The sequence below is a fragment of the Serinus canaria genome, chromosome W (assembly GCF_022539315.1).
Source record: "Serinus canaria isolate serCan28SL12 chromosome W, serCan2020, whole genome shotgun sequence".
Lineage (NCBI taxonomy): Eukaryota > Metazoa > Chordata > Aves > Passeriformes > Fringillidae > Serinus > Serinus canaria.
In genome coordinates, this window is record NC_066342.1 from 6,232,533 (window position 1) to 6,258,344 (window position 25,812).

A 25,812-nucleotide genomic window follows, 5' to 3' on the forward strand; every position below is an offset into this window, starting at 1 on the left:
AGTCAAGCAGGCAAGGCAGAAGACTGGCTTGGCTGAACAGGGATCTTCTCTTGGAAATAAGGCCAAAACAAAGAGTATGGCCAGTGGAAGCAAGGTCAGGGGACATGTGAAGAATACAGAGATGCTGCTCGCCACTGTTAGGAGAAAATCTGTATGGTCAAAGCTCAACTGGAGTTGAGCTCCTCAAAGAGCTGGCTGATGTCATTGCAAAACCTCTCAAGGATTTTTGAGCAGTTTGGGAATCCAAAGAAGTCCCAGCTGACTGGAAGCTGGTGAATGTTGTCCCGATTTTCAAGAAGGGCAAGAAGGAGGTCCGTGGAAATGTCCTGGGTTGTAAGATAAGTGTGTATTCTATTTGCCATCTGTTAGAGGTGGGGCAGTTACCTTTTGTTAATTGGGCAGTCTTCTTTATCTCTTCCACAAACCAATCCTCCCTCTGGGGAGATATCTTTTGTTAATGGACCATTGAGTCTCACTGCATGACTGATAAAATTACATCATCCCATTGTAAGATGCTCCACCCAGGAGCAAGCATTCCTACCTGGATATAATCTGAGATTTTGGAACACCAGAGCAGCCTTTTCCCACTGGATTCCCAGAGGAGCAGCTGTCTTCTCCACTGGATTTCCAGAGGAAGACCAGGCTCATCTACACCACCACTAGACCTTCGGAGGAAAACTACACCCTTCTACAAGATCACTGCTTCAACAGAACCACACCTGTCACTCCAGGAGGATGGCAGCCACCATTTAATTGGACTGCTACCGACACCCTGACCCATAGGGTATCAGGTTGTATTCTGACTCTGTCAGTGTTTTGGGGTATTATTTTGTTTGTATTATTGCATTTGTATTTTTTAGTTTTCCTAGTAAAGAACTGTTATTCCTATTCCCATATCTTTGCCTGAGAGCCTTTTAATTTCAAAATTATAACAATTCAGAGGGAGGGGGTTTACATTTTCCATTTCAGGGGAGGCTCCTACCTTCCTTAAGCAGACATCTGTCTTTTCAAACCAAGACAGGAAACTACAGGCCTGTTAGTTTCACTTAGGTGCCTAGTAAAGTTATGGAGAAGATTATTCTGGGAGGTATTGAAAAACACCTGAAAGACAATGCAGTCATTGGTCACAGCCAACACAGCTTTATGAAAGTCCTACTTGTAAAACCTGATTTCCTTTTATGATGAGGTAATCCAGATAAATCCAGATAGCTGATCAAGGGAAGCCACTTGATGTAATCTTTTTGGAGTTCAGCCCAGCTTTTGATAGTGTCTCCCACAAGATCCTTCTGGACAAAATGTCCAGCCCACAGCTGGATAAATACATCATGCAATGGGTGAGCGACTGGGTCATGGGTTGGGCACAAAGGCTTATAGTGAATGGGATGACATCACACTGGTGACCTGTGTCTAGTGGGGTTCCGCAGGGTTCCATCCTCGTCCTTGTGCTCTTCAACATCTGCATAAATTACTTGGATGCAGGAGGGGAAGATATACTAAAGAAGTTCGCAGATGATACAAAACTGGAGGAGGTCTCGACTCCCTCAAAGCCATAGAGACCTCAACAAATTAGAGGACTGGGCAATCAACAACCATATGAAATTCAACAAGGGAAAGTGCCACATTCTGCACCTGGGATGGGGCAACCCTGGATGTACAGACAGACTGATGAATGAGATGCTGGAAAGCAATGCCGTGGAAAGGGACCTGGGAGTCCTGGTTGATGGAAAGTTTATGAGTAGGCAATGTGCCCTGGCAGCCAGGAGAGCCTACCATGTCCTGGGGTGCATTAGGCACAACAATGCCAGCCTGTCAAAGGAGGCGATTGTCCCACTCTGCTCTGCACTGGTGTGGCCTTACCTTAAATACTGTGTGCAGTTTTGGGCACCGCAATGTAAGAAAGATATAAAGCTATTAAAGAGTGTCCAGAGGAGGGCAGCAAAGATGGTGAAGGGCCTTGAGGGGAAGCCATATGAGGAGCAGCTGAGGTCTCTTGGTCTGTTCAGCCAGGATAAGAGGAGACTGAGGAGGTACCTCATCACAGTCTCCAACTTCCTTGTGAGGGAAAGAGGAGGGCCAGGCACTGATCTCTGTGGTGACCAGTGACAGGACCCAAGGGAAGGGCCTGAAGCTGTGTCAGGGGAGGTTTAGGTTGGATATGAGAAAAAGGTTCCTCACCCAGAGAGTGGTTGGGCACTAGAAAGAACAGGCTCCCCAAGGAAGTGGTCATACCACCAAGCCTTACAGAGTTCAAGAAGTATTTGGACAATACTCTCAGGCACATGGTATGACTCTTGGGGATGGTCCTGTGCAGGGCCAGGAATTGGACTCAATGATCCTTGTTGGTCCTGTTCAACTCATCATATCCTGTAATTCTGGGAATGCAGCGTCACACAAGTAGGAAAGTTGCATGACCTTTCAAACTAAGAAAGAATGAGAAAAAGTGTTCTGTAGCATAAATTCAGCCTATACTTTGTCAAGAAGTCAAAAACTCAAAGTGTCTATCTGATTCAATGTGATTGATGGAGAGGGGGTAAAATTGATACATCTTAACAGAAGAAGCAAACACAGTTGTCAGATGATTCTAAAGAAGAAAAATAACATTTTCCAGCTTTAGTTATCAGAAAGGAGAAGGAAACATTCGTGATTCTTAGATTCTCTTTGCTCTGAATATCTTTTTAAAAGAGAATTATTACATGTAAGTTAAAACTTTTTTAGTTTTTAAATAAAATTAGAAATATTCATCAAACTAAATAATAAAGACTGCTCCTAATGACTCAAGCTATAGTATCAAGCCCTTTATATCATGTTAAAACATGATAGATTTATGAATACTGTAAGATAAAATTTATACAAATATACAGTTATATACCAAACTTCTCAAATATATACTAAGCATGATTCATAACTGTGGCAGAAGTCTTAGTTAAGAAATATAGTGTTTAAAAAATGTAATGCAGCTTAATGCATCCTTTTGTTTGTTTGTTTTTCTTACATGTTGCTCTTTTATCCTCTCCCCCACCCCCCTAGCATTAACCTCTGTGGTCTAGTACATACATAAGAATTTTTATATCCATTAAAATAAACAAGCAACTATATGGGTCAAGCTTTCCCCCCATACACATTTCAGAAGAAAATATGACCAAAAGTATCCTAAACCCTGCAGAATAAGGATATAAACAGAAATAAAAAGGAAATATTTCTGTATGCTAGAGAACAGCAAAATTATATTAAACATGTTAGAATAAGAAATGCTGGTGTTTTATATATATATATATTTAAACTTTTGTTTAAAATTACTATTATGTTAACCACAGTCCATTGTGATAAAATATTAGGAAGACATCTGATCTTGCTTTTAAAATGTCTATTTTTCCATAAAAAAATTTACATCAAAACCTTCAAAGTTGGCAGTTTTTGCACAAAACATTGTGTAGGTAGCAGTTGGTTCATGGATTCCCAATTTTTTCTATGAAAATTTCTTATTTTCCTGTTGGATAAACACCTCTTTTCTGAAAAGTATATTAGTATATCTGATTTTGCACAGAAAACAGACAGTACTAAGTTTTCCACCTTGTAAATATCACACAGTCATTCTAGCTCCCTACTCTCTGTATTTCATCTATTTAGAATGCCTGGGATTTGAAAATTTATTTTACCGAAATCTTTGCACCCCTGAATTGATTTAGGGGATGAACAAAGATCTTCAAAACTACTTTATAGAGATACTGTTGGGATGTAATACATAAAGCAGATCCACACTATTTTCATTAGTATCCAGTGAAAAGACAAAAGGCAATGGGCACAAATTGAATTGCAGGAAATTCTGCTTAAACATAAGAAAATTCTTGGTTCTTTTTACTCTAGGGCTGATTGAGCACTGAAACAGTTTGCCCAGTAAGTTTGTGGAGTCTCCACCTTTAGAGAAATTCAAAACCCAACTGTACATGGGCTTGGGCAACCTGCTTTAGCTGGCACTGCTTTGTGCTGCAGGTGTGTGTGTGTGGACTAGACGTTTGCCAGAGGTGCTTTTCAACTAAATGACATTTCCTCTTTTTCAGTTTGTGCCCATTTCTCATTGTCCTGTTACTGCGCACTGCTGAGAAGAGTCTGGCTTTGTCTTTACTCCCTCCCATCAGGTATTTATACACATTGATAAGGTACCTGTGCTGCAGGATTACTGATTTCTATCAGCCACACCCACACGTGTGACTGGTATGGATCCCATTGACCTGGATCCCAAATTATGGATTTGATTTCTGTCTTGACCTTGGACCTGTCTTGCCCCTAGGGACCTACCCAATGATCAGTGGACTGTGTCTGACCCTGGTTGTCCTCACCAGACCTGAGTCTGATTTGTGGACTGACTTCCTGGCTGGACCTTGCACTTGTGTCATCACCACAAATTTGTCTGATGATCTGGACTCTTGGTTGAATCTGACTACCATCTCCAGATCTGCCCTGCTCACTTCACTTGGATACTGCAGGACTAGGCCTAGGCTGGTGAGGTCTCTGCTGTGTATACGATGGTACTCAACTCCCAACTCCCCATTCCTTAAGGAAAAGACAGCCCTTGCTACTCCCTGACAGGAAGACAGTTTTGAAAGCCTTGCTAAAGTCAATATAGATATAATCCACTGCTCTCTCTTCATCCACGGAGCCATTCACCTCATTTTAGAAGACTTTTGGGTTGGTCAAGCATGATTTCCCCTCTGTAAATACATGCTGACAACTCCCAATAATCTTCTTGTCCTTCATAGGTAGGCTTTGGCTTTCCTAACATCATCCCTGCACAGTCAGACAGTCTAAATAGAGTCTATAGACAGACTCTATATTCCTCTTGGGTTCCCTGACATTGCTTCCACCTCTTGTATACTTTCTTTATATGTTCGAGCTTTGTCAGGAGCTCCTTGTTCATCCATGCAGGCCTCGTTCTACCTTTGCTTGACATCCCGTATGTTGGGATGGACCATTCTTAAACTTCAAGGTGATCCTTGAAAAATAAACCAGCTCTTCTGGACCCCTTTGCCCTGTAGGACCATCTCCCATGGGATTATTCCAAGCAGAGCCCAGAAGAGGCTCAAGTCTTCTCTGCTCAAGTCCAGGAGTTTGATGCATCAGTTCTTGCCAGGAGGCAAGAACATCAACACAAAGCTGAACCTAATCACAAGTTCTTCTATAATTTTTTATATGTGCTGAATAAAGAGATGAAAATGAACAGCAGGATTTGAAATTCAAAGCTCCTGTTACTTTTTTTCCCCATCTTTTGATAAAATAACCCAAAACCACCAAAAAGTGTCTGTTCTGAAGAATTGAATCATATCTTACTTTTTAAATAAATGTTTCAAATTTATGAATTTTTAGATATGTCTACTGATATCAGACTCCAGTGATATCAACTGCTGAACTGACAAACCTTTATTTTTTCCAAGAGAAGTTAAACAATTTCCATTAGAGATTCAACTTTGCCACATAAATGCAGACAAGTAAGGCTCCAAGAACTAGAAATATGAAAAAGTAGTTTCATATAACACTATACCTCTGTTTCTGCTGCATGGGTTGCTGTCTCATAGCCATATATTGCATGTCCTCTTGTAGCCGATTAAGGGGAGAATCTGGTTTGACACGAATCCCATAATAATGGTATTTAGAGTTCCCCCTTCATGAAAGAAGAAAAATAACATTGTTTCTTTAGTATATACATCACATGTTAACATTTGCCTTGACTGGAAAAGAGTACATAAACGTTAGGCTTGTCTTTCCTCTCACTGGTATAAAACTGATAAAACTCCACCAGCTTCTGAAAATCAGTTCACTTAAACTATATTTTCCAGCACTTTACTGTTGGGCTTCATTTAAATAAAATAAGGTAAATAAAAATCAACTAAATGACTTATGCAGTCATGGTGAATAAAACAATTCCATAAATGGGGTATGCTTGTGAGTGAGGGTTTGTGAATGTTTCACTAATCAACTTCAGTCCTGGTCAACTGGAAAGAAAGAACAGAATTGGGCTGTCTGTGTTCATATTTATGAGAGTGTCTATATGGGTGCTGGTAAAGGCATTGCCCTGTGTTAGTGTCATGTGTGTGTTTGTCTGCATCTTTGGAACACATGTTCAGTCTCACTGCTATCTGGAGCTGCAAATGGAAACAGCAGTAGCTGCATTGATTGGACTGAGATGGAAGATATCTGGGTCATGAGAGTACACAGAATCTGGCTATAGCAGACCAGGAGTCCCCTGAGTCCTGAAGTCTACTGGATTTGGCAACTCCCTTAAGAGAAAGGTTTTAAATATTTTTATTTGCTTATTTCATTGCTTGTTGTTAACATATGAGCTTCATGCTCATGATTATTATGGATATTTTTCTGTTAAACTTGAAGATTTTATTACCACAAACCTGGTTCCCAGTCTTCTGGTCCGTAATCCCATGAAGATTGACCGTATGAGTTTTCCAAAGGAGGCAGCATTGACTGGATCTAACTTGTGCTCCTGACAATGACGTAAGTAATGGTTGTAAAGGGTACTTCTGGGGAGACTCACTCCTTCTGCAGTTTCATAGTTGTCTAAAAGCCATTGGAGCTATGTCAAATATGAAAGAGTGAACATATATAAATTCAGCATTACTCTACTGAAAAGCCCCACTTAATTGTACAACATAGAACTGATATTTTTTAGACCATTCAAGGCCTGTTTAATACAGTGACTTTGTTCTTTGAGCAAATATAATCTCTTTAAATCTCTTTAAATCTCTTTTGATGCTAGATATGCCATGATGCCTTAGTTATGGAATTTTTTTTTTAGCTTTACAAGGAAATAACAAGACTCATGGCACCTGTGAGCTCAGATAGCTCCACTTCTAAAAATATTTTTGATTCAGTACCATACATTAACATTTTATGAAGTTATTTGTGCTTTCGAGAAAAATTGCTAGAACACCAAAGAAATAAAGTAACCAATGTAATTTATATTAATTGCATTTAAAAAAAACCCTAATAGAACTAAGTTAATACATTTTAATTCTGGAATGATACACTATTTCTCTTCACATGGAATTAAAAAAATACAAATAAAAAACCCCCAGTACTACATTTAACTGAATAGGGTTTATTGTCTTCCAAATACAAAGAAGAAACCATCAAATATAAGGTAAAAAGCAATCTAGATGACATGAAAAATAACTTGTATAGCTATAAAGCATCATGGGCTCAATCCCTTTCTGTTGTAGCCTATTTCCTTCTAAGAGGAACAGAATTAACTTTTATTTTCCTGTGTAATCTGTTGCAGAATTTTGGTGAGTAATTTTGGAAGCATTTAGGCAAACAGTTTCTAATACATGACTGTACCTCTGTATATAACAAATAGTAACTAACATAGCTTCACAGAATATTCTGAGTTGGAAGGGACCCACGAGGATCAAGTTCAATTTTTAAGTAAATGGCCCATACAGGGATTGAACCCACAGCCTTGATGTAATTGGCACCATGCTCTAACCAACTGAGCTAATCTCAGGGTCATGCACACTTAACTCCAGTAAAATGGTCATTTTAATGACATTTACCAGTATAAGAAAACAAAAATATAAAAAGGAAATATTTTTATAGTTTTTATTTATCAGCAGTCCTGACTAATGGGGGAGGTCCCACTTGACTAGAAGTTAGCAAACCTATAAGGAGGGCCAGAAGGAGGATCCAAGGAACTACAGGCCTGTCAGTCTGACTTCAGTGCCAGGGAATGTTATAGAGCAGATCATCCTGAGTGCCATCCCATGGTATGTACAGGACACCCAGGGGATCAGGCCCAGTCAGAATTGGTTTAGGAAAGGCAGGTCCTGCTTGACTAATTCGGTCTTCTTCTATGACAAGGTGACACACTCAGTGGATGTTGTCTACTTGAACCTTAGTAAGGCCTTTGACAGTGTCTCCCAGTGCATTCTCCTGAAGAAGCTGGCTGCTTATGGCTTGGACAGGCATACTGTTTGCTGGGTAAAAATATGGATGGATGGATGGATGGATGGATGGATGGATGGATGGATGGATGGATGGATGGATGGATGGGCAGGCTAAAAGAGTGGTGGTGAATGGAATTACATCCATTTGGTGGCTTGGTGCTTCCCAGGGCTCAGCATTGGGGCCAGTTCTGATTAATATCTTTATCAATGATCCGGACAAGGGGATTGAGTGCACCCTCAGTAAGTTTGCAGATGACACCAAGTTGGGTGGGAGTGTTAATCTGCTGGAGGGTAGGAAGGCTCTGCAGAGCTTGTATGAGGCTAAACAAGGTGAAGTGCATGGTCCTGCACTTGGGTCACAATAACCCCATACAGCACTACAGGCTTGGGTAAGAGCGGCTGGAAAACTGCTGGTCAGAAAAGGATCTGGGTGTGCTGGTTGACAGCTGACTGAATAAGCCAGTGTGTGCTCACTTGGCTAAAAAGGCTGATGGCATCCTAGCTTGTATCAGCAATAATTTGGCCAGCAGGGCTAGGGGAGTGATTGCCCCCCTGTACTCAGCAACTGTGAGGCCAAACCTCTAATCCTGTGTTCAGTTTTGGGCCACTCATTACAAGAAAGACACTGAGGAGCTAGAATGTGCTCAAAGAAGAGCAACGAAGCTGGTGAAGGGTCTGGAGCACAAGTCCTATGAGGAGCAGCTGAAGAAACTAGGGTTGTTTAGCATGGAGAAAAGGAAGCTTAGAGGGGACCTTAACACTCTCTCTACAACTACCTGAAAGGAGCTTGTCGTGATGTAGATGTCAGTCTCTTCTCATAAGTAACAAGTAGTAGGACAAGAGTAAATGGAAATATAGGAAAAATTTCTTCAATGAAAGGGTTGTCAAGCATTGGAACAGGCTGCCCAGTGAAGTGGTTGAGTCACCAACCCTGGACGTGTTTAAAAGACATGTAGCTGTGGCACTTAGGGACATGGCTTAGTGGTGGACTTAGCAGTGTTATCAGTTGGACTCGATGATCTTAGAGGTCTTTTCCAACCTAAATGATCCTATGATTCTATATTTAACTTACAGGGTTTCAGATTTTTGAGGATACTATCATTTTACTTAGCTTACCCCTTCCTTCCCCCATGGTTTCATATCCTTGGAATTTCTCTTTAATTTCCACTTTAATTTCCAAATTTTGTTTTTGTCTTGTATTTACTAATTAGTTAAGAAAGTAATTATGCCAAAATGAATTAGAATGAACATCCAAATTTTCCATGTTCACAAATCTTACCAAAAGTCTGGACTTAGTTTGAGCATCCAATAAATCCCCCAACTATGGATTTGGGTTTGGCATTTGGAACAAAGTTTTATTCCAATATGCTGGACCCTCACATGATTGTTTAATTCATTTCACTTTCGACTGCTACAGACCACCAAAGTAATTAATATGACCAAGATATGTGTTTGAAGTACAGTAAAATAGATAAATATGTGACATTGAATATGCTACTCTGCAGGGCTACTTACTAATAGATCACTGAACTAATTCTGTTCTAGTAATGTTCCATATAACTTGCAATTTACAGAACAAGAATATCAATATTTTAGTGCCCATTACTCTTGAAAAAAGTTTCCACTCTGACCCTTCTTTATTGCAGAACTATTAGTAAAAATTAGATTATAATGAATATATTGGACATACAGTTCTGTTTAAGTCAGTTGTGAGCAATTTACTGAACACAATACATGAAAAATGAAAAAAAATTAGGAAAACATTTACTTGAGACCTTTCAAAGAACATCTTCATGTTTACTTTCTTATAGAAAACATTACCAGAACTATCATGCTTAGGTTTCTAAATAAGAGCTCTGTGTAAAGATGTAGGAGAAGCACAATCTAGTGTTTGCAAAATGGATGTAGATAATGTTGAACTTTAAATAAACATTTAAAAGTGCAATTCATCATCCTTATATCAACTTTTAGGTATAAATGCAGTCCTAACATTCACAATGTTTTATTAACTTGAGCATTTACAATTCTGAAACAAAGCCTAGGAAAAATATTTTAAACTTTTACCTTTACATGAGTGTATTATCAAAACCATTTCACTATATATTAATTATCGCCTTCAAACTTATCATTTAAGTTATACCAATAAGTTTATGGAATATGAGCAATTTGTTTTATCTCACAAAGAAAAAAATTACTGATAAAACCCCCAAATTATTTCCAATTTAACTTCTAAATATAGCATTAGAATTTTTCTAGATTAATTATAATTTATTAAGATTCATTTCAGTGCATTTTGCTAATGATCTGTATTTGACAGATATTCTTTCAACCACAGCTTGGCGTTAGCCAACAATGGGAAAGCAAAACCCAAGATAAGTACAAAGTAAGGATATTGCTCCAGGGTGAAAATATTTCAATAAAAAAAGGTTGACATGATTATTTGGCAGGTTACAGCCTTCAAAGAAGAATGTCAATAGCTGAATGCCATGTAAAAAAGTAAATAATCTGCAGACAATATAACATTATTGCAAACAGCTTTAAATACATTTTTGTATTTACAGAAATCTAATTCTAAAATTGAAATGTCTACACTTTGACTTGTTGATTTATAATATTAACAACATTAGAATGATATGAAATGGTTTATGGAGAACGGGTAAATTGACTACAACTTCAATGAAACTCCAATATTTAAAAATCATTAGATTATAAATTAGTCAACTCAATCACATACAGAAAGAAATCAGGAAAGGAAATAAAATAAAGGAAATTTTTAAAAAAACCATTAAAATAAACAGATATTGTAGCAGCGTGGGGTTTAGATAGTGGTTGCTGCTACCTATATTCCCCAGTAAGCATCTCCTGTGGAAAAGCTGCTTGGGTAAGCATTCAGACAAAGCAGTCAAGTACACACACACCACGGCAAGCTCAGCGAAGGGAGGCAGAAGGGCCTTTTATATGGTCAGCTCGAGTGAGGTTTATTTCAGCACACCGAAGGGAAACCAGAGACAAAAAATGAACCATGTGCTATGCACAAGGTTTACGTAGGGGAGGGCATGGGGGCGGTACAAAGGGCAGGGCAAAGGTGATTGGCTTTCAGGGAAGATGGGGCTGGCCACCAGGGATACCACAACCAATGAGGAAACAGGGAAAGGAGAAACCAGGGGAAATTGGGACATATGGGGAAAGGAACTGGGATGGATCACTGTTAAGCAAGAGTCCATGAGGAAGACCTTTCTGTCCACCCAGGTGGGGAAAGACTCTATGGTAAGTCTCTCCAAGGGAGGGCTCTGGGGATTTCCCTGAGGGGGAAGGAATCAGAGGATTCACCAAGGTATTAATTAAGGCAACAAAATGCCAGCTTAAGGAAGAAGATAGGACTAAAACCATATTTACTGTCCTTATTTGAGTCGCAATTCAATGAAAGTTTCTAAGAAAGGGAAAATATCCAGTGTTTAATCTGGGTTTAATTTCTTCCAAAATGACTGAGGCTAGGAAAGAACATTTATTACAGCAAGACACCTGGAGGTCTTTTTTTTCCCACAGAATCCACAATAGATCCTCTATTTGTCTTTCAGTAGTTTTGAAAATACCTCAGAATAGTTAAGAAACATCAGAATAAGACTACCATAGCAGACAGATGCAAATCTCCTTATTAGAAACATATTTTCATAAAATCATAGAATAGTTTGGGTTGGAAGGGACCTTTAAAGGTTGTCAAGTCCAATTCCCCTTCAGTGATTAGGGACATTTTCAACTGGATCAGGTTGCACAGAGGCCCATCCAACCTGACCATGAACACTTCCAGGGACCGGGCAGCCATAACTTCTCTGTGCAACCTGATTGTTTCAATGTCTCACCATCCTCATTGTAAAGTACTTCCTTCCTTATGTTCAGTTTAAATCTATTCTCTTCCAGTTTAAAACCATTGCTCTTTTTGCTGTCACTACAGGCCCTGGTAAAAAGTCTTTCTCCATCTTTCTCATAAGCCCCCTTCAGGTACAGAAAGGCTGCAATAAGGTCTCCATGGAGCCTTCTCCAGGCTGAAAAACCTCAACTCTCTCTGCCTTTCTTCATAGGAGAGGTGTTCCAGCCCTCTGATCATTTTAGTGGCCCTACTTAGACCCACTCTATCCCACTACCTAAGCTGTTGATGAAGTTATTAAACGGCAATGGTCCTAGTACAGGCCCTTGAGGGGTACAACTCATTACTGATCCTTGTTTGGACATTGAACTGTTTGCTGTAATGCTTTGGATACAGCCATACAGCCAGTTTCTTATCCATCTAAGAGTCTACCCATCAAACCTATCTCTCTCAAATTTAGCAGCAGGAATGGTATAGGGGGCTGTATTGAAGGCCTTGCAGATGTCTAGATAGGTGACATCCATACCTCTCCCTTTGTCCACCAAATCAGTCGCTCCATTGTGCAAGGCCACTAGATTAGTTAGGCATTATTTGTCCTTGCATGTTTCTAGGTTGTCTTAACATGATCTAAATCTCTTTCTTCACACTTTACAGAATTCAATTTCCTTTACCTAATTTTAGCATTTTCTAAGAAAACTAAATTCTCTTCCAAGAAATTGTACTGGCTGTCTTTTTCTACCATGATGATAAACTTTTACAAAAAATTTTTGGTATTCACCTCCATATTACCACATTCTTGGGGGGGGATGTCAACAAATCAAAATAAGTGTATAGACTACCCAATATACTCATACATTCATATTACAATCAATATTTTCTGTGGTAAAGAAATACAAGAATCTGAAAAAATATGTAGGTTTATGTTTGTTAGTAAGGCTGAGAAGCAAAAAGGATGCAGTATGTATAGAAATTTAGCAGCAATTAAAAATACAAAACTATTTGTACAAGCTGAAGAAAAACCATTTTGTTTACACAACATTTCAAGAAAGACTAGCACTATTAAAAAACAAACTGAAAATTAAATTTTGAGCCTTACTCCTTTACCTAAAAGTTATATTTAACGGCTTTGCTACTATATTTGCAACCATCTTTTTATGCGAACATCTTCAGCCTTTTATTATGGAAAATTCCTAACTACAGGATTTGTAAAGACAGAACAAAGCAAAAGGCAGAAGAAAACATATTCGACAATAACAGATTGTTTTAATTTTTAAATCTCATGAGATGGATCTACAGAATTGTTATACTAAACTTATTCAGAATAATAGAAATATTTGAAAAGAAATATTTAGTATATTCTAATCTAATCTGTGTGCATTACTTCTTTCCCCCTTTACCTGCACTTAAATTATTATATCAGGTACACAAATTATAGAAAATTATTTTTGAATGTCAAACACAGACTACCTAAGGTTTATTTGGTTATTATTTTTACATGTACATTGGGACCTGCAAAATAGACAATCTGTTAAGTTGTGTTAACACATACAGAGCCTAGAAAAGAAATGCACTCTACAGTGTGTCATGACACTTAGCCTGACAAAATATAGTGACATAAGATGTAGATTACAAACAACTAAAATGGAAAGATTACAAGTAAAAAATAGCAATAAATTAAAACAAACATTTAGAGGCAGGCTAAGCATGCAGAACAAGATAGAGATTAGCTTTCATGAAAGAAGAGACAACTTACATGGCTGTTGAGAAGAGAGCTTCTGTGAGTAGAAAGACCATCAGACTTTTGAAGTGTCTCAATCGCCATCTCAATCTGATAATAGATGTCATTAGAAAATGACTCAAGACAGTATAAAAGACTAATCAGAAAAATTCTGATAGGTTCTCTTAAGTTCAACAGAAATATCTAGTTTGGTCAGAGCTAAGGGATATTTTCTACTTTAAGGCCTCATCCTGAAGTCCTCATGAAGGCAAACCTCCTAGTGATGTCAGTGGCATTTTACTTGCATATATACTGTAGGATCCCACTTTCAAAGTCCAATTTACCTTCCTTCCTACTCATGAAATAAGAGAAGTAGATTTACTAGTAAGCTACATTGCAAACAGTAAAAATTACTGAACAATCAGTGTTTTGAATAGAAAAAAAACCAGAATAAAATTCTTAGAAATGCCTCAGTGTTTCTTCCTCTAAGTATTTGAGAAAGAACTGTACACATTTGAGTGTGAATAAGAAGCAAAATTTATGCTCTCTGCAACCATGGAGTAAAATCTCAATCATTCAGTAGGTTTTCTGCCATTAGCTTCATTGTATAGGATATCACCCCCTACAGCCTGTTAGAGCATTCTTTGAATATCCAGAGCTCTCAAAGTAAACAAAAATTGGAGGCTTACACAGACAGCAAGATCCATCCTTAAAAGAAAATAAAAAATCAGATGGGTTCAAAATAATACTTTTAAAGGAAAAAGTATTATAAACCACTAATTATACAGTAGCATTACTCCTAATACAAATGAGTAAAGACAACCATAACCATTCCTATTCTTCCCTTCCATATTAATACATCTTATTGATTCAATAATGACAACAATAAAAACAAAATTACAATCTAACTGTAGTTTAGATGCAGAGATAGAATAGCAAAAACATTGAAAGTCATTGAGACAATGGGATGTACAGTAAAAGAAGGCACATAATGACCCACATTAAATGGAAAAGACAGAAAAGCAATGGAACAGTATCTGTACATTTAAAACCACTTAATATCCACTGTTGACAGTTTTAAAATAAATCTTCCCTACACTTCTTTAATTATTACACTATTATCCAAAGAGTTTATACTGGTAAATTGCATGATTGATTTCACTCAATATACAGCACAAAACTGAAAAATATTTTAGATTATATTTCACTTAGTGCATAAATAAAATGTGGTTTCCCCGTTTTATAAACTAATCAAATAGTATTCTTACTGTAGGAACTCTCAATGAAAAGGGAAGTCTTTCTTACAACTGTTTACTATTAGAAATATGTCTTTTGATAAAAGCATAGTAGATCTGATGAGTATGCAAGAAATATTGCAAAAATAATGTTTGAACACAGATTTTTTTTTTTGCATCAGTAGAAAATACTATTAAGTCAAACTATTCAATCAGACAGAAAAGGTCAAATTTAAAAGGATACTGTATATTAAAAATTAGAAGTTTAAGATTTCATCATACTAATATCAACTCACTACATAGTGCAACCATAGACTCTCCCATTTTAACATGATATTATAACATCATGCAAAATTTAAATCATAATTCTGAATCTCACTCCACTCTGAGAACACCTTTTCTACAGCAGTATTACAGGGCTGAAGTCCTGCCTCCTGCTGCTCATTCCAGCTATTACACTACCCTCTCACTTCAGAGACAAGTTTTTGTGACCTGTTCAAAGAACCAATTTTTTTAAATCATAAATTATGAAGATATATATATGTAGATATATAATCATAGAATCATAGAATGGTTTGGGTTGGAAGGTGTTGAGATAAGGCACGAAATGATGACACAGACACTGCTGCTCTTGAGGGGAACAAAAAAAGAGAACCTTTATTTTCTGACTCCAACATTTATAGTTTTCCAAAGGTGACAGTGGATTGGAGGGTGACAGTGCCACCTCTCCAATGCCACTGGACAGACCAAGGGTCCATCAATTCTCTCCACCTCCATGAAAGAATGCAAAACATAGGTTATTTACAGAATTGTGTGTGAGAAAGTTTGTTGAGAGAATATAAACATGAGAAGGCTTTACAAAGTTTTACAAAATCAGGGCGACAGGAAGGGACCTTAAGAATCATCCAGTTCCAACCCCTTCACCATGAGCAGGGACACATTCCATTAGACAAGGTTGCTGAGACCCCCATTCAACCTGGCCTTGAATGCTTCCAGGGATGGAATAGCCACAACTTCTCTGGGAAACCTGTGCCAGGGCCTCACCACTCTCACAGTAAAGAATTCTTCCTAATTTCTAATCTAAACCTACTCTCAGTCTGAAGTCACTCCCACTTATCCTGTCACTACATGCTCTTGTAAAATATCTCTCTCAGGCTTTCCTGTTGGCTCCCTTCAGGTACTGAAAGGCCACAATAAGATCTCCCCAAAGCCTTCTCTTCTCCAGGCTGAACAACCCCCACCTCTCTCAGCCTTTCTTCAGAGGAGAGGTGCTTCGGCCCTCTGATCAATCTTGGTGGCCTCCAGGGCAGGTCTCACCAGAGTGAAGTAAAGGGCCAGAACCACCTCCCTTACCCTGCTGACCATGCTGCTTCTGTTGAAACCCAGGGTACCATCAGCTTTCTGGGCTGCAAGCACACATTGCAAGCTGGTGTCCAGTTTCTCATCCACCAGCACCTGTAAGTCCTTCTCAGCAGGGCTGTTCTCAATCAGTTCATCCCCCTGTCCAGCACCTTGCACTTGGCCTTGTTAAAACTTAAGAGGTTCTCATGGGCCCACAATTTAGGCTTGTCCAGGTCCCTCTGGATGGCATCCCATCTTTCAGGTGTGTCAGCTGCACCACTCATCTTGGTGTTGCCAGCATACCCATGGCCACAGATCCAAAGATTTTAAAGCCAGAGATCTTAATGATTACTATGATCAGCTTGTCTTATTTTTTTGAATAATGTAGGTCAAGAAGTGTTCACTGCCTCTAAAATTCACCCTCAATTCACCTTTCATTAATCTCATGAAGTATTACTGAACTAGAGCAGGTCTTCCAGAAAGACTTTGTATTTGAAATTATAAGTATTCATCATATTCTAGCGTAACTTGTTCCAATAGAAATTATTTTCATTATTAAACATTTTGTGCAGTATTCCTTGTCTAAATTTTGATGAGCTGCCTTTTAAGCTTTACCTGTATTGTGGGTTTGGTTTTTTCTGCGAATTTTCTCCCATTTGTTACCTGAAAAGGGGGACGCTGAGAGGAAAGGGGAGAATGAATGATGGGCAATTAAGGTACAAAAGAACTGGCCAACGACCCTTGCATTCCAGTGAAAGCTTCCGGGGAGGGAGGGCGGGAATCCGGAATTGGGTACTGGCTTGCTGAGGGGGAAACCCGCTGGCTGGGCTGAGATCAGGGCAGTGCAGGTGGTTTTTGGTGCTGAATCCTTGCTGCTGGGGAATTCTCGTCCCACCGTGGGTGAGCTCGCTGCTTGCAGGAGCTGCCAGTTGATGGGGATTTTTGAGGACTCGCCATTGCTGGGAAGACCCATGCCTACGTGTGTGGGTGCTTCAGGGGACACCGGACCCCCCCCCCCCACAACTCCCTCCCTTTCTCTGGAGCTGCTGATTTAACTGGAACCTCGGCTGCTGCCATCACCAGGATACCATATCGTGCACGTGAGAACGTGGGGAAAACCATACTATCTCCCACCCACACACCTTCTCTCTCTCTCTCTGAGGCTGCCATTACCCCCTGGGGAGGCTCAGGGCTTGCACTGGCCACCCTCTGAAGCCCCAGGGGAGTCGCTGTAGCCTCTCCATCTTGACATGAGCCAACAGCCCTCCCTGCTTGGTTGGGGTCATAACTACACCAAAGGGAAACTCGCTTAACAGATGGGAAAAGGCTGACATTGGGTTTTCTTTTTTTTTTTTTTTTTTCTTGCTGTCGTTTGTTTTGTCTTGTTTATATATATATATATATATATATATATATATATATATATATATATATATAGTCTAGTAAGAACTGTTATTCCTTTTCCCATATCTTTGCCTGGAAACCCGGTAATTTCAAAGTCATAATAATTTGGAGGGAGAGGGTCATCTTTCCATTCCATGGGGGCTTCCTGCCTTCATTGGCAGACATCTGTCTTTTAAACCAGGACAACATGCTACTGAAATATCTCTTTACCATCAGGTAACTTTTTCCCATGCAGGAACCTAACCATAGACAAAGCAGCTCTTAACCTTCTCTAACATGTAGTTAATGGCTTACCTTGAAGGCAGATTTTCTAGACAATGAATCATTTGGCTCATTTTGAAAGCTTTCAGCTACTTCTGGGTTCTCTTCCATTCAAATTTATTTTATTTTTAAAAATCCCAAGCTTCTGATAGGCTTGAGTCCTCAGGCTTTCAAACTGTTCTATGTGAAACAGTCCCCTGCATGTTGGGGAAGTAACAGAAACTTTATTGGAAAGTATTTTAATCATATATCCCAAATTAAATAGTGGTTATCCCAAATAGTAGGGTTTTCTTTTTAATTGTAGCCTTGACATTTTGGAAAAAAATACAAAAATAAGTTGAACATTTGAAATTATGCACATATCGTTGAAATTATATTATGTGCATATCGAGGTTAATTAATAACATTCCTTACATTTCTAAGGACAATCAATCAGAAGTTACAGGCTTATTTAACAACTGGAATGCTAATTGACAAAAAAATCACAGCCCCATCAGTTTGAATGTGTGATCAGTCATATATTTCTTCTCACTGAAAAACTATTTCTATATGAAAAGTCATTTAATAAAATGTTTTGACTGATAACTGAAAAAAGTTATCATTCCCACAGCAGCCCCAACCAAAGCATGTTAAACATATCTGCATTACTAATTACTAATATATGTAATCATGAGTGTACATGTTAATATAAACATGGGTGGGGAAATGTAGTATATGATGTAGATAATTCATGCTTTGTAACTGTATAAAAATTATAAAGATCCAACTATGCCTCTGACCCCCATGGCCAGAAGCAGGGCTTTCCTTTCTATTCAAAAGATTTCCCAGACTCCCAGATAAATTTCCCAGATAAAATCATGACTATTAATGAATGAATGAGTCCTTCCTGGGCAATCATCGGCCATTTCCCAGGAATGTTCAGAACATTCACAAAACGCACCTGGAAGAGATTACATCGAGGAACTGGCAACATCTTTGCTACAACTGAAAAGAAGACTATCTCGAGGAGCCCAGACAGCCATCCAAACCTATGGACTGACTTTTGTACGGGACTGAATCTGTATAGTCCCCATTATACGTATGCAGGGACTTACAGAAATCTTAGGTCATTTCTGCTCCAGGCCGAATAAACTGTATAAAAACTGGCTCCCTGGAGCAGCTGGGGTGAAACTTTGGGGAGACGCTGACACTACGTCAGTTTGACCCAGGTTCACCCAGCGTCAAAGTCCGGGGTTGACGCTGTCTTGGCTGTGGTGGTTTTATAATATTCTATTTTTTGGTTGTCGATCTAATAAATTTAAAAATTTTTTTTTATAAATTTGGCTGCCGATTTGATCATTTACAACAGGAAATTACAGCATGATAATAATGGGAATTGTGATTTTAGACTTCTACGTCAGTTTACTCAGTTTGCCTTCTAAAATGCTAATTTATTATCTGCCGTAGTCATTAATGGTTGAGAAGGGTAGAACATTTCTGTGGATAATAAATTCAAAACTGTGATTATTATATGTCAGGTAAATCCTACAATGTTCATCCTTTATGTAATCTTATTAACTGTTCTTTTAGTCTTTTTGTCCATTAACATTTTATCAGATGAACATATACATTAACATCTCAGATGTCTCTCTAGTATATACATAGAAAAACACTTAAAAATCCCCAATTCACATTAAAAAACTTCCTAAAAGTCAATGGCAAGGAAAACTTATTTTCTTCATGATTCAAGTACTTGACACAAAATACTTAAATTGTTCTGAGGAGGTCAGGACATAAGGAAAAAAAAATCCTCAGAAATTTAGGCTCCAAGTTACTGAAATTAACATGGACATCCTCTAATTCATTATCTATATTTATTTACATTTCTAAACCCCTCTTCACTGACAGTAAAACAGACTACTTTTCATGATATCTTAAAGTTTAAGACATCTCCTGCCTCATGTCCAAAAGAAGTCCATGTCTCTACACAGGCACCTACTTTTAACTTCATCTGCTCCCTTTAATTTTTATCTGCTATATATTTAGCAAATTTTAACTTTATCTGTTTCAAAAATGTTGCCATTGTAGGCTTTAAGCAAAGTGAAATACAAGAGAAGTTGTGAAGAAATTATCAATTCATCAAATATGTATTAAAAAAATTAAATTCAGCACAGCTAATGAAATCTTGAATACTAGTAATAACTGTATTTGCTGTTATAGCTTTTCCTGGTAACAATTCTTACTTTCTCATTGACAATCCTAAAAAAGGTCTATGCACATCACTATATTAAAGTGTTATATGATAAATGAATGAGAACTCAAGCATCCTTTTGAAACAATGGAAATTTAACAGGGTAGAAATCCATTTCAGATTTAGGTGAAATGTGCCATTTTGAATTATTTAGTCTGTAGCTTGCTAGCACAGATGAAATATGCTGTTTTAATTTGTTAAGTCTGTTAACTCTGCTGTGCTCAATGCTGCCTGTTCTTGCAAAAAGCCTGTGCTCGCAAAACTGCCTCAGCCAAGGAAAAAGAATGTGAACTTCCAAGCTAAAGGGAAGATAAGGGGGGGCCCTTGAACTTTGAAACAAAGACGAGAGCTAAAGCTGAGGCTGCAGGAGATGGACAGGGTGACCAGAGAGTTCTCTCTGTACAAGGACTGATAAAAACTAGTTGCAAGTTGTAACACGAAACCATTAAAATGAATATGCATTAACCTATTGTGAAACTCTATGCATATGTACAAGTAAGGGGGATAAAAAAGGTTTGGAAATTCTCTGGGGCATGCATGTCCTTTGGGGGGAACGATCCCCACATGCTGGGATCCCCACATGCATCCAGCACTGTAATAAACATACCGGCTTTACAACTTTTGCAAGTTGTGGAGTTAGGTTTTTTTTTCTGCATATCACTTTCCACTTATATTTCAAAACAGTGCATTCATACAAATGCTACTGTCCTCTGAAGAGGTACTCATGCCAGAGCCTTGATTTGGGCAGACAAACTTGCCTAGATGCAAAGACTTGAAAATGAAGCATCAGTGACCATCTAAACTCACAGGTCCAACACCCAGAAAAATGTGATTCTCTTGAAAGTTCTCATAGACTAAGCAACTGTCGAAGAGCTTTTACTAGGTTATATTGGATTTTGCACAAGAGAATGAAAAAGTAATTGAAAGACAGAGGGAAAAAAAACCCAATTGTTTTAAATTTTTGTGAAAAAAAGTTTTGTACATATACACAAAACGATCATGAAATATATCTGATATTTTATATATGCCAACTTTAAAAGAACTCAGAAAAGCTTTAGAAGTGTTTATATTGGACAAGATGCACAAATAGCAGGAGGTAGTTCATTTTCAAGGGAGAAGAAGAGAGAAAATAATGAATTACTGGGACAGTGTTGTCCCCTTCAGTAAGAACAGTAGTCAATGAAAATACTGAAATTTATGGTAATCCCCAGACAGACTTAGACACAATTGTGGTCTCTGCTGCTGTATCACTTGTTTTATTTCTGTTTACCTTCCAAAACAGAATACTGTAACTAATATAATAATTTAGGGGAAGATGGACAAGTTCAAGAAAATAATGGCTTCCAAAATTCACACCTTTCCCAGCTGAAATGTTTAATTGTTCTGAGGACTTCTTTTCTGTCCCTAATCAGATAGGAAAGCTGGGAGAAATTGATATGGGCATTAATTAATTAATTAATTTGTTTTCTGATGTTGATGTGAGGGTATTTCAGATGCTATGAGCATCAATTACATTTCATAAAATAAACATCACATTTATCTTCAGTACTCTGCATGTGCACAGGGTATGCTTACTGACTGACAAATATAAATATTTCTTATGATCAGAAAACAACATATGGGGCCAACATATGGAGCAGAAGCATACATAACATCCATGACTTGGTAAAAATTCAAAATGTTTGGTGTTTATACCAGATGACTCCTTTCTCCCTAAGTTCTCAAAAGACAATTCAGTGTCCATTTTTATTTCCTTATTGAATGTTTCAAATGGCTGGTCAAATTATCAATTCTACTCTTTCTCTTCAATACAATCCCTTTATATGAATCAAAAGGTAGTCTGTATACCTCACCTTTCTCATGCACTTGAGATTCTAAACCCCCAAGCTGCCCTATAGTTGATCTGCTAGTTATGGTACAGACTCAAAAATCTCCCCAAAACCTTGACAAGCTTACATACGATTTCTAAAAAGCATACATATGATTTCTAAAAAGCATGTAGCAAGAGCTGTATGCTTCCACAATAGTTAGTTACATCAGGAAATCAGGATTGAGAAACAAAGCAGAATGTTTAGATTTTTTTTTTTTTTAATTCAGAAAAAAATATGACAAGACAGAATTTGCAAGAAATTAATTGGCACTTTTAGAACAAACTATCTATTTAATTAGACACTGTGCTGGTTTTGCCTGAGGTATGGTAATTTTCTTCCCAGTGGCTGATATGGGGCTGTGTTTTGGATGTGTGCTGATATGCTGGTTTAGCACAACCTGGTTTTTGGTAGTGGGGGAGGAGCCATAGAACTGGCTTCTGTGAGAAGCTGCTAGAAGCTTCCACCATACCCAACAGAGCCAATCTCTGATGGCTCTGAAGATGAACATGCTGCTAGCATATTAGAGAGGTTGGTAATGCCTCTGTGATGATGTATTTAAGAAGAAAATTTGAAACAGTGCAGGCACAGCTTTATCGAAGGGGTGGCAAGGCGCCGCCACCAGAGGCGATCATGGCGGTGGAGGCTTCTCCTTTTCAGTGCCCCACATGAAGAGAGGCATTGAATGGCACCAGCACCACAGTGGCCGGCACCACCTGCGCGTTGGCGGCCAGGCTGCATGGCTGGCAGTGGAAACATGGCGAGTGATTCCTCAACGCAGAATCTGGATGAAATCAAATTCTCAGTGCTGCAAGATCCTGCAGAAATCTTTGAACTGGTGGAATTTTTTGGCTATGGTACTTACAAGCGGCAGTTTTTTCCTTCTAGTCAGAGAAAGAGGAGGAAGTGAAGAAGTGGAAAAAGACAACATGATGGCACCAAGGTGAGTGGAAAGAAAGAGGGGGAGGAGGTGCTCCTAGCATCGGAGTCGAGATTTCTCTGCAAGCCATGTTGAGGACTATAATAAAACAGTCTTCCTGTAATCTATTAAGTCCGTGGGGGGATGCAGAGATCTGCTTGCAGCCTGTGGGAAAAGATGCTCACGCTGGAGTGGGTGGCTGCTAAAAAAGCTGTAATCCAGTGGGAGACCCAAACAGAGAGACTGGGCTCTTGCTTCCAGAGACAGAGATAGAGAAAGTGGGCCCATGCTTCCACACTAGAGCAGCTTATCCTTAAAAGACTACACCCCATGGACTAGTGACCCACGCAATGGCAGTTTTGGGAAAACTGTTTTGCCTGTGGAAGGGACTCGTGTTACAGCAGCTTGGGTGGGACTGCTACTCATGAAATTAGAACCATGCTAGAGAAGTTCATGGAGAACTGTGTCCCATGGGAAAGACCCCACAGCATAGCAGAAGAGAGAGACTCCTCTCCCAAAATGAACTGAAGAAAGATCTCGAGTGATGAACTGACCAAACACCCCCACACCATCTCCCTGTGCTGTGGGTGGGAAGGAGGGAGGGGCAGGGGGCGGAGGGAAAGGTATTTTAAGGGCTAATTTTACTCCTCATTATTCTCCTTCGACTCTGTTAATAATAAATTTACTTTATGCCTTTGTCTGAGCCTGTTTTGCCCTCAGGCTGTTTTGTCCCAGTCCTTATCTCAACTCATGAGCCCTTCATTATGATTCTGGTGGGTGCCTGATGTTTTAACCAGTGTCAAACCCTGACAGCTGAACACAGGGTTGATAACATAGAGATGTTTTTGTTATTGCTGAACAGGGCCTACACAGAGCCAAGGCTTTTTCTGCTTTTCATACTGCCAAGCTGTCAAGAAGGCTGGGGGTGCATGGGAAGTTGGGAGGAGACACAGCCAGGACAGGTGAGACAAACTGACCAAAGGGATATTCCAGACCACATGACATCATGCTCAGTATATAAAGTGGGGGGAAGAAGGAGGAAGGAGGGGGATGATTGGAGTGATGGTGTCTGTCTTCCCAAATCACTGTTATGCGTGACAGAGCCCTGCTCTCCTGGAGATGGTTGAACACCTGACTGCCCATGGGAAGCAGTGACTTAATTCCTTGTTTTGCTTTGTTTGTGTGTGAGGCTTTTCCTTTCCCTATTAAACTGTCTTTATCTCAGCCCATGAGTTCTCCAGCTTTTACCCTTCCAATTCTCTCCCTGATCCTGCTGATGGGGGAGTAAGCAAGTGGCTGTGTGGGGCTTGGTTGCTGGCTGGGGTTAAACCACCACAGACACATAGAAATCCACTACTCTAGAAAAGTGCTAACACCATGCCACTAAGATTTGAACTGTAATGATAGCAGTGGCTAGTCATATTTGACCTACTTAATACATTTTTACAGAAGAAAAGTAAAAGAACAGACAGAAATTCACTTCAGGGATTCAGAGGCATCTCCAATATAAAATTTTGAATACCTCAGAAACAAAATATCACTGTGTTCCTTTGACCAATTTTTTAATAATGAGAATAGTTTTCCATACGAATGTATTAGGTTTACGTGGTAAGGTTTTGGTAGACCTAGCAGTGCAGGGATGGCTTCTGAGAGAAGACGCTAGAAGCTGTTCTCATGACACAGTTCCAGCCAGCTCCAAGACCAAACTGCCACTAGCCAAATCTGGGCCAGTGATGTTACTAGAGCCTCTGTGCAAACATATTTAAGAAAGGATAAAAGAAACTTCACCATGACAGCTGGAAATGAGAATATATGACAAATAAAATTATCCAGCCACTAAGATTGGTAAAGGAAGAGGGGAGCTGTTGCTGTAATGGACCCCCAGCTGGGTAATAATTAGTATTGACCCCATGATTTACAGAAGGCTGATTAATATATTTTTATTATATATATTATTATTAAGAAACTTATTGCTTTTATAGACAGTTACGATACACCTGGACTTAATTGGTCCTCCAATCATAACATCATCACCATTGGCTAATTAAGAAACTACCCTTTGGTAAACAAATCTCCATAACACATTCTACATGTTCACAATAACAGGTGCAGCAAGCTAAGAATTGTTTCTCATTTTTTTCTCTGATCTTCTCACAGCCTTCCCCAGAAAGGACTGGGAAAGTTATGTGTTGCCCTCTGTGGCCTGAGAGCTGCTGCTACAGGGAGCAAGTGCTCCAGGCATCTGAACAGAGATTTCCCTGCAGCCCATGAAGGTTAACAGTGGAGCAGATATCCACCTGCAGTCTGTGGAGGACCCCACAATGGACAAGGTGAATGTGCCCTAAAGGAAGCTCCTGGAAGGAATGGTGGCCTGTGGAGAGGAGCCCATGCTGGAGCAGGTTTGTTGGCAGGACCTGTGACCCTGTGGGGGACTTCACCCCATGGAAAAAGAAAAAAAAAAAAAACCCAAAAAAAACCCCACACACAACCACTCTGGAGCAGTCTGTGAAGAACTGCAGCCAGTGGGAATGCTCACATTGCAGAAGTTCATGAAGGACTGTCTCCTGTGGGTGGGACCCTATGCTAGAGCAGGACAAGAACATGAAGAGAAAGAAAAGGCAGAAACAAAGTGTTATGAACTGACTGAAGGCAACCCCCATTCCCTGTCCCCCCCGTGCTGCTCTGAGGGAGGAAGTAGAAAAGTTGGGAATGAAGATGAGCCTGGGAAGAAGGGAGGGGTGGGTGGAAGGTGTTATTAGATTTGTTCTTATTTCTCATTATCCTGCTCTGTTTAATTGGCAATAAATTAAAATAATTTCACCAAGTCAAGTCTGATTTGCCTTTGAAAGTGTGGTGGGTTGACCTTGGCTGGCCTTCAGGTGCCCACCAAGCTGCTCTAACACTCCTCCTCAGCCAGACAGGGGGAAAAATATGACAAAAAGCTTATGAGTTGAAATAAAGACAGGGAGATCACTCGCCAGTTATGGTCAGAGGTAAAACAGACTGTTGAGGAGTGGGATTGA

At 39.2% G+C, this 25,812-nt stretch overlaps 1 protein-coding gene across 4 annotated transcripts in view; it reads right to left on the reverse strand.

Moving 5' to 3' along the window:
• The window catches only part of LOC103824681 (transcription factor RFX3-like), a 207,544-nt gene that overhangs the window by 89,045 nt on the left and 92,687 nt on the right, over positions 1-25,812 (reverse strand). For all 4 annotated transcript variants that reach the window (XM_050986369.1, XM_050986371.1, XM_050986370.1 and 1 more), the window contains 3 exons: positions 13,568-13,642; positions 6,399-6,580; positions 5,537-5,656 (listed from right to left, as the gene is read on the reverse strand). In XM_050986369.1, coding sequence (XP_050842326.1) covers positions 5,537-5,656; positions 6,399-6,580; positions 13,568-13,642 — 377 coding nt within the window. The remainder of the gene's footprint in view (positions 1-5,536; positions 5,657-6,398; positions 6,581-13,567; positions 13,643-25,812) is intronic.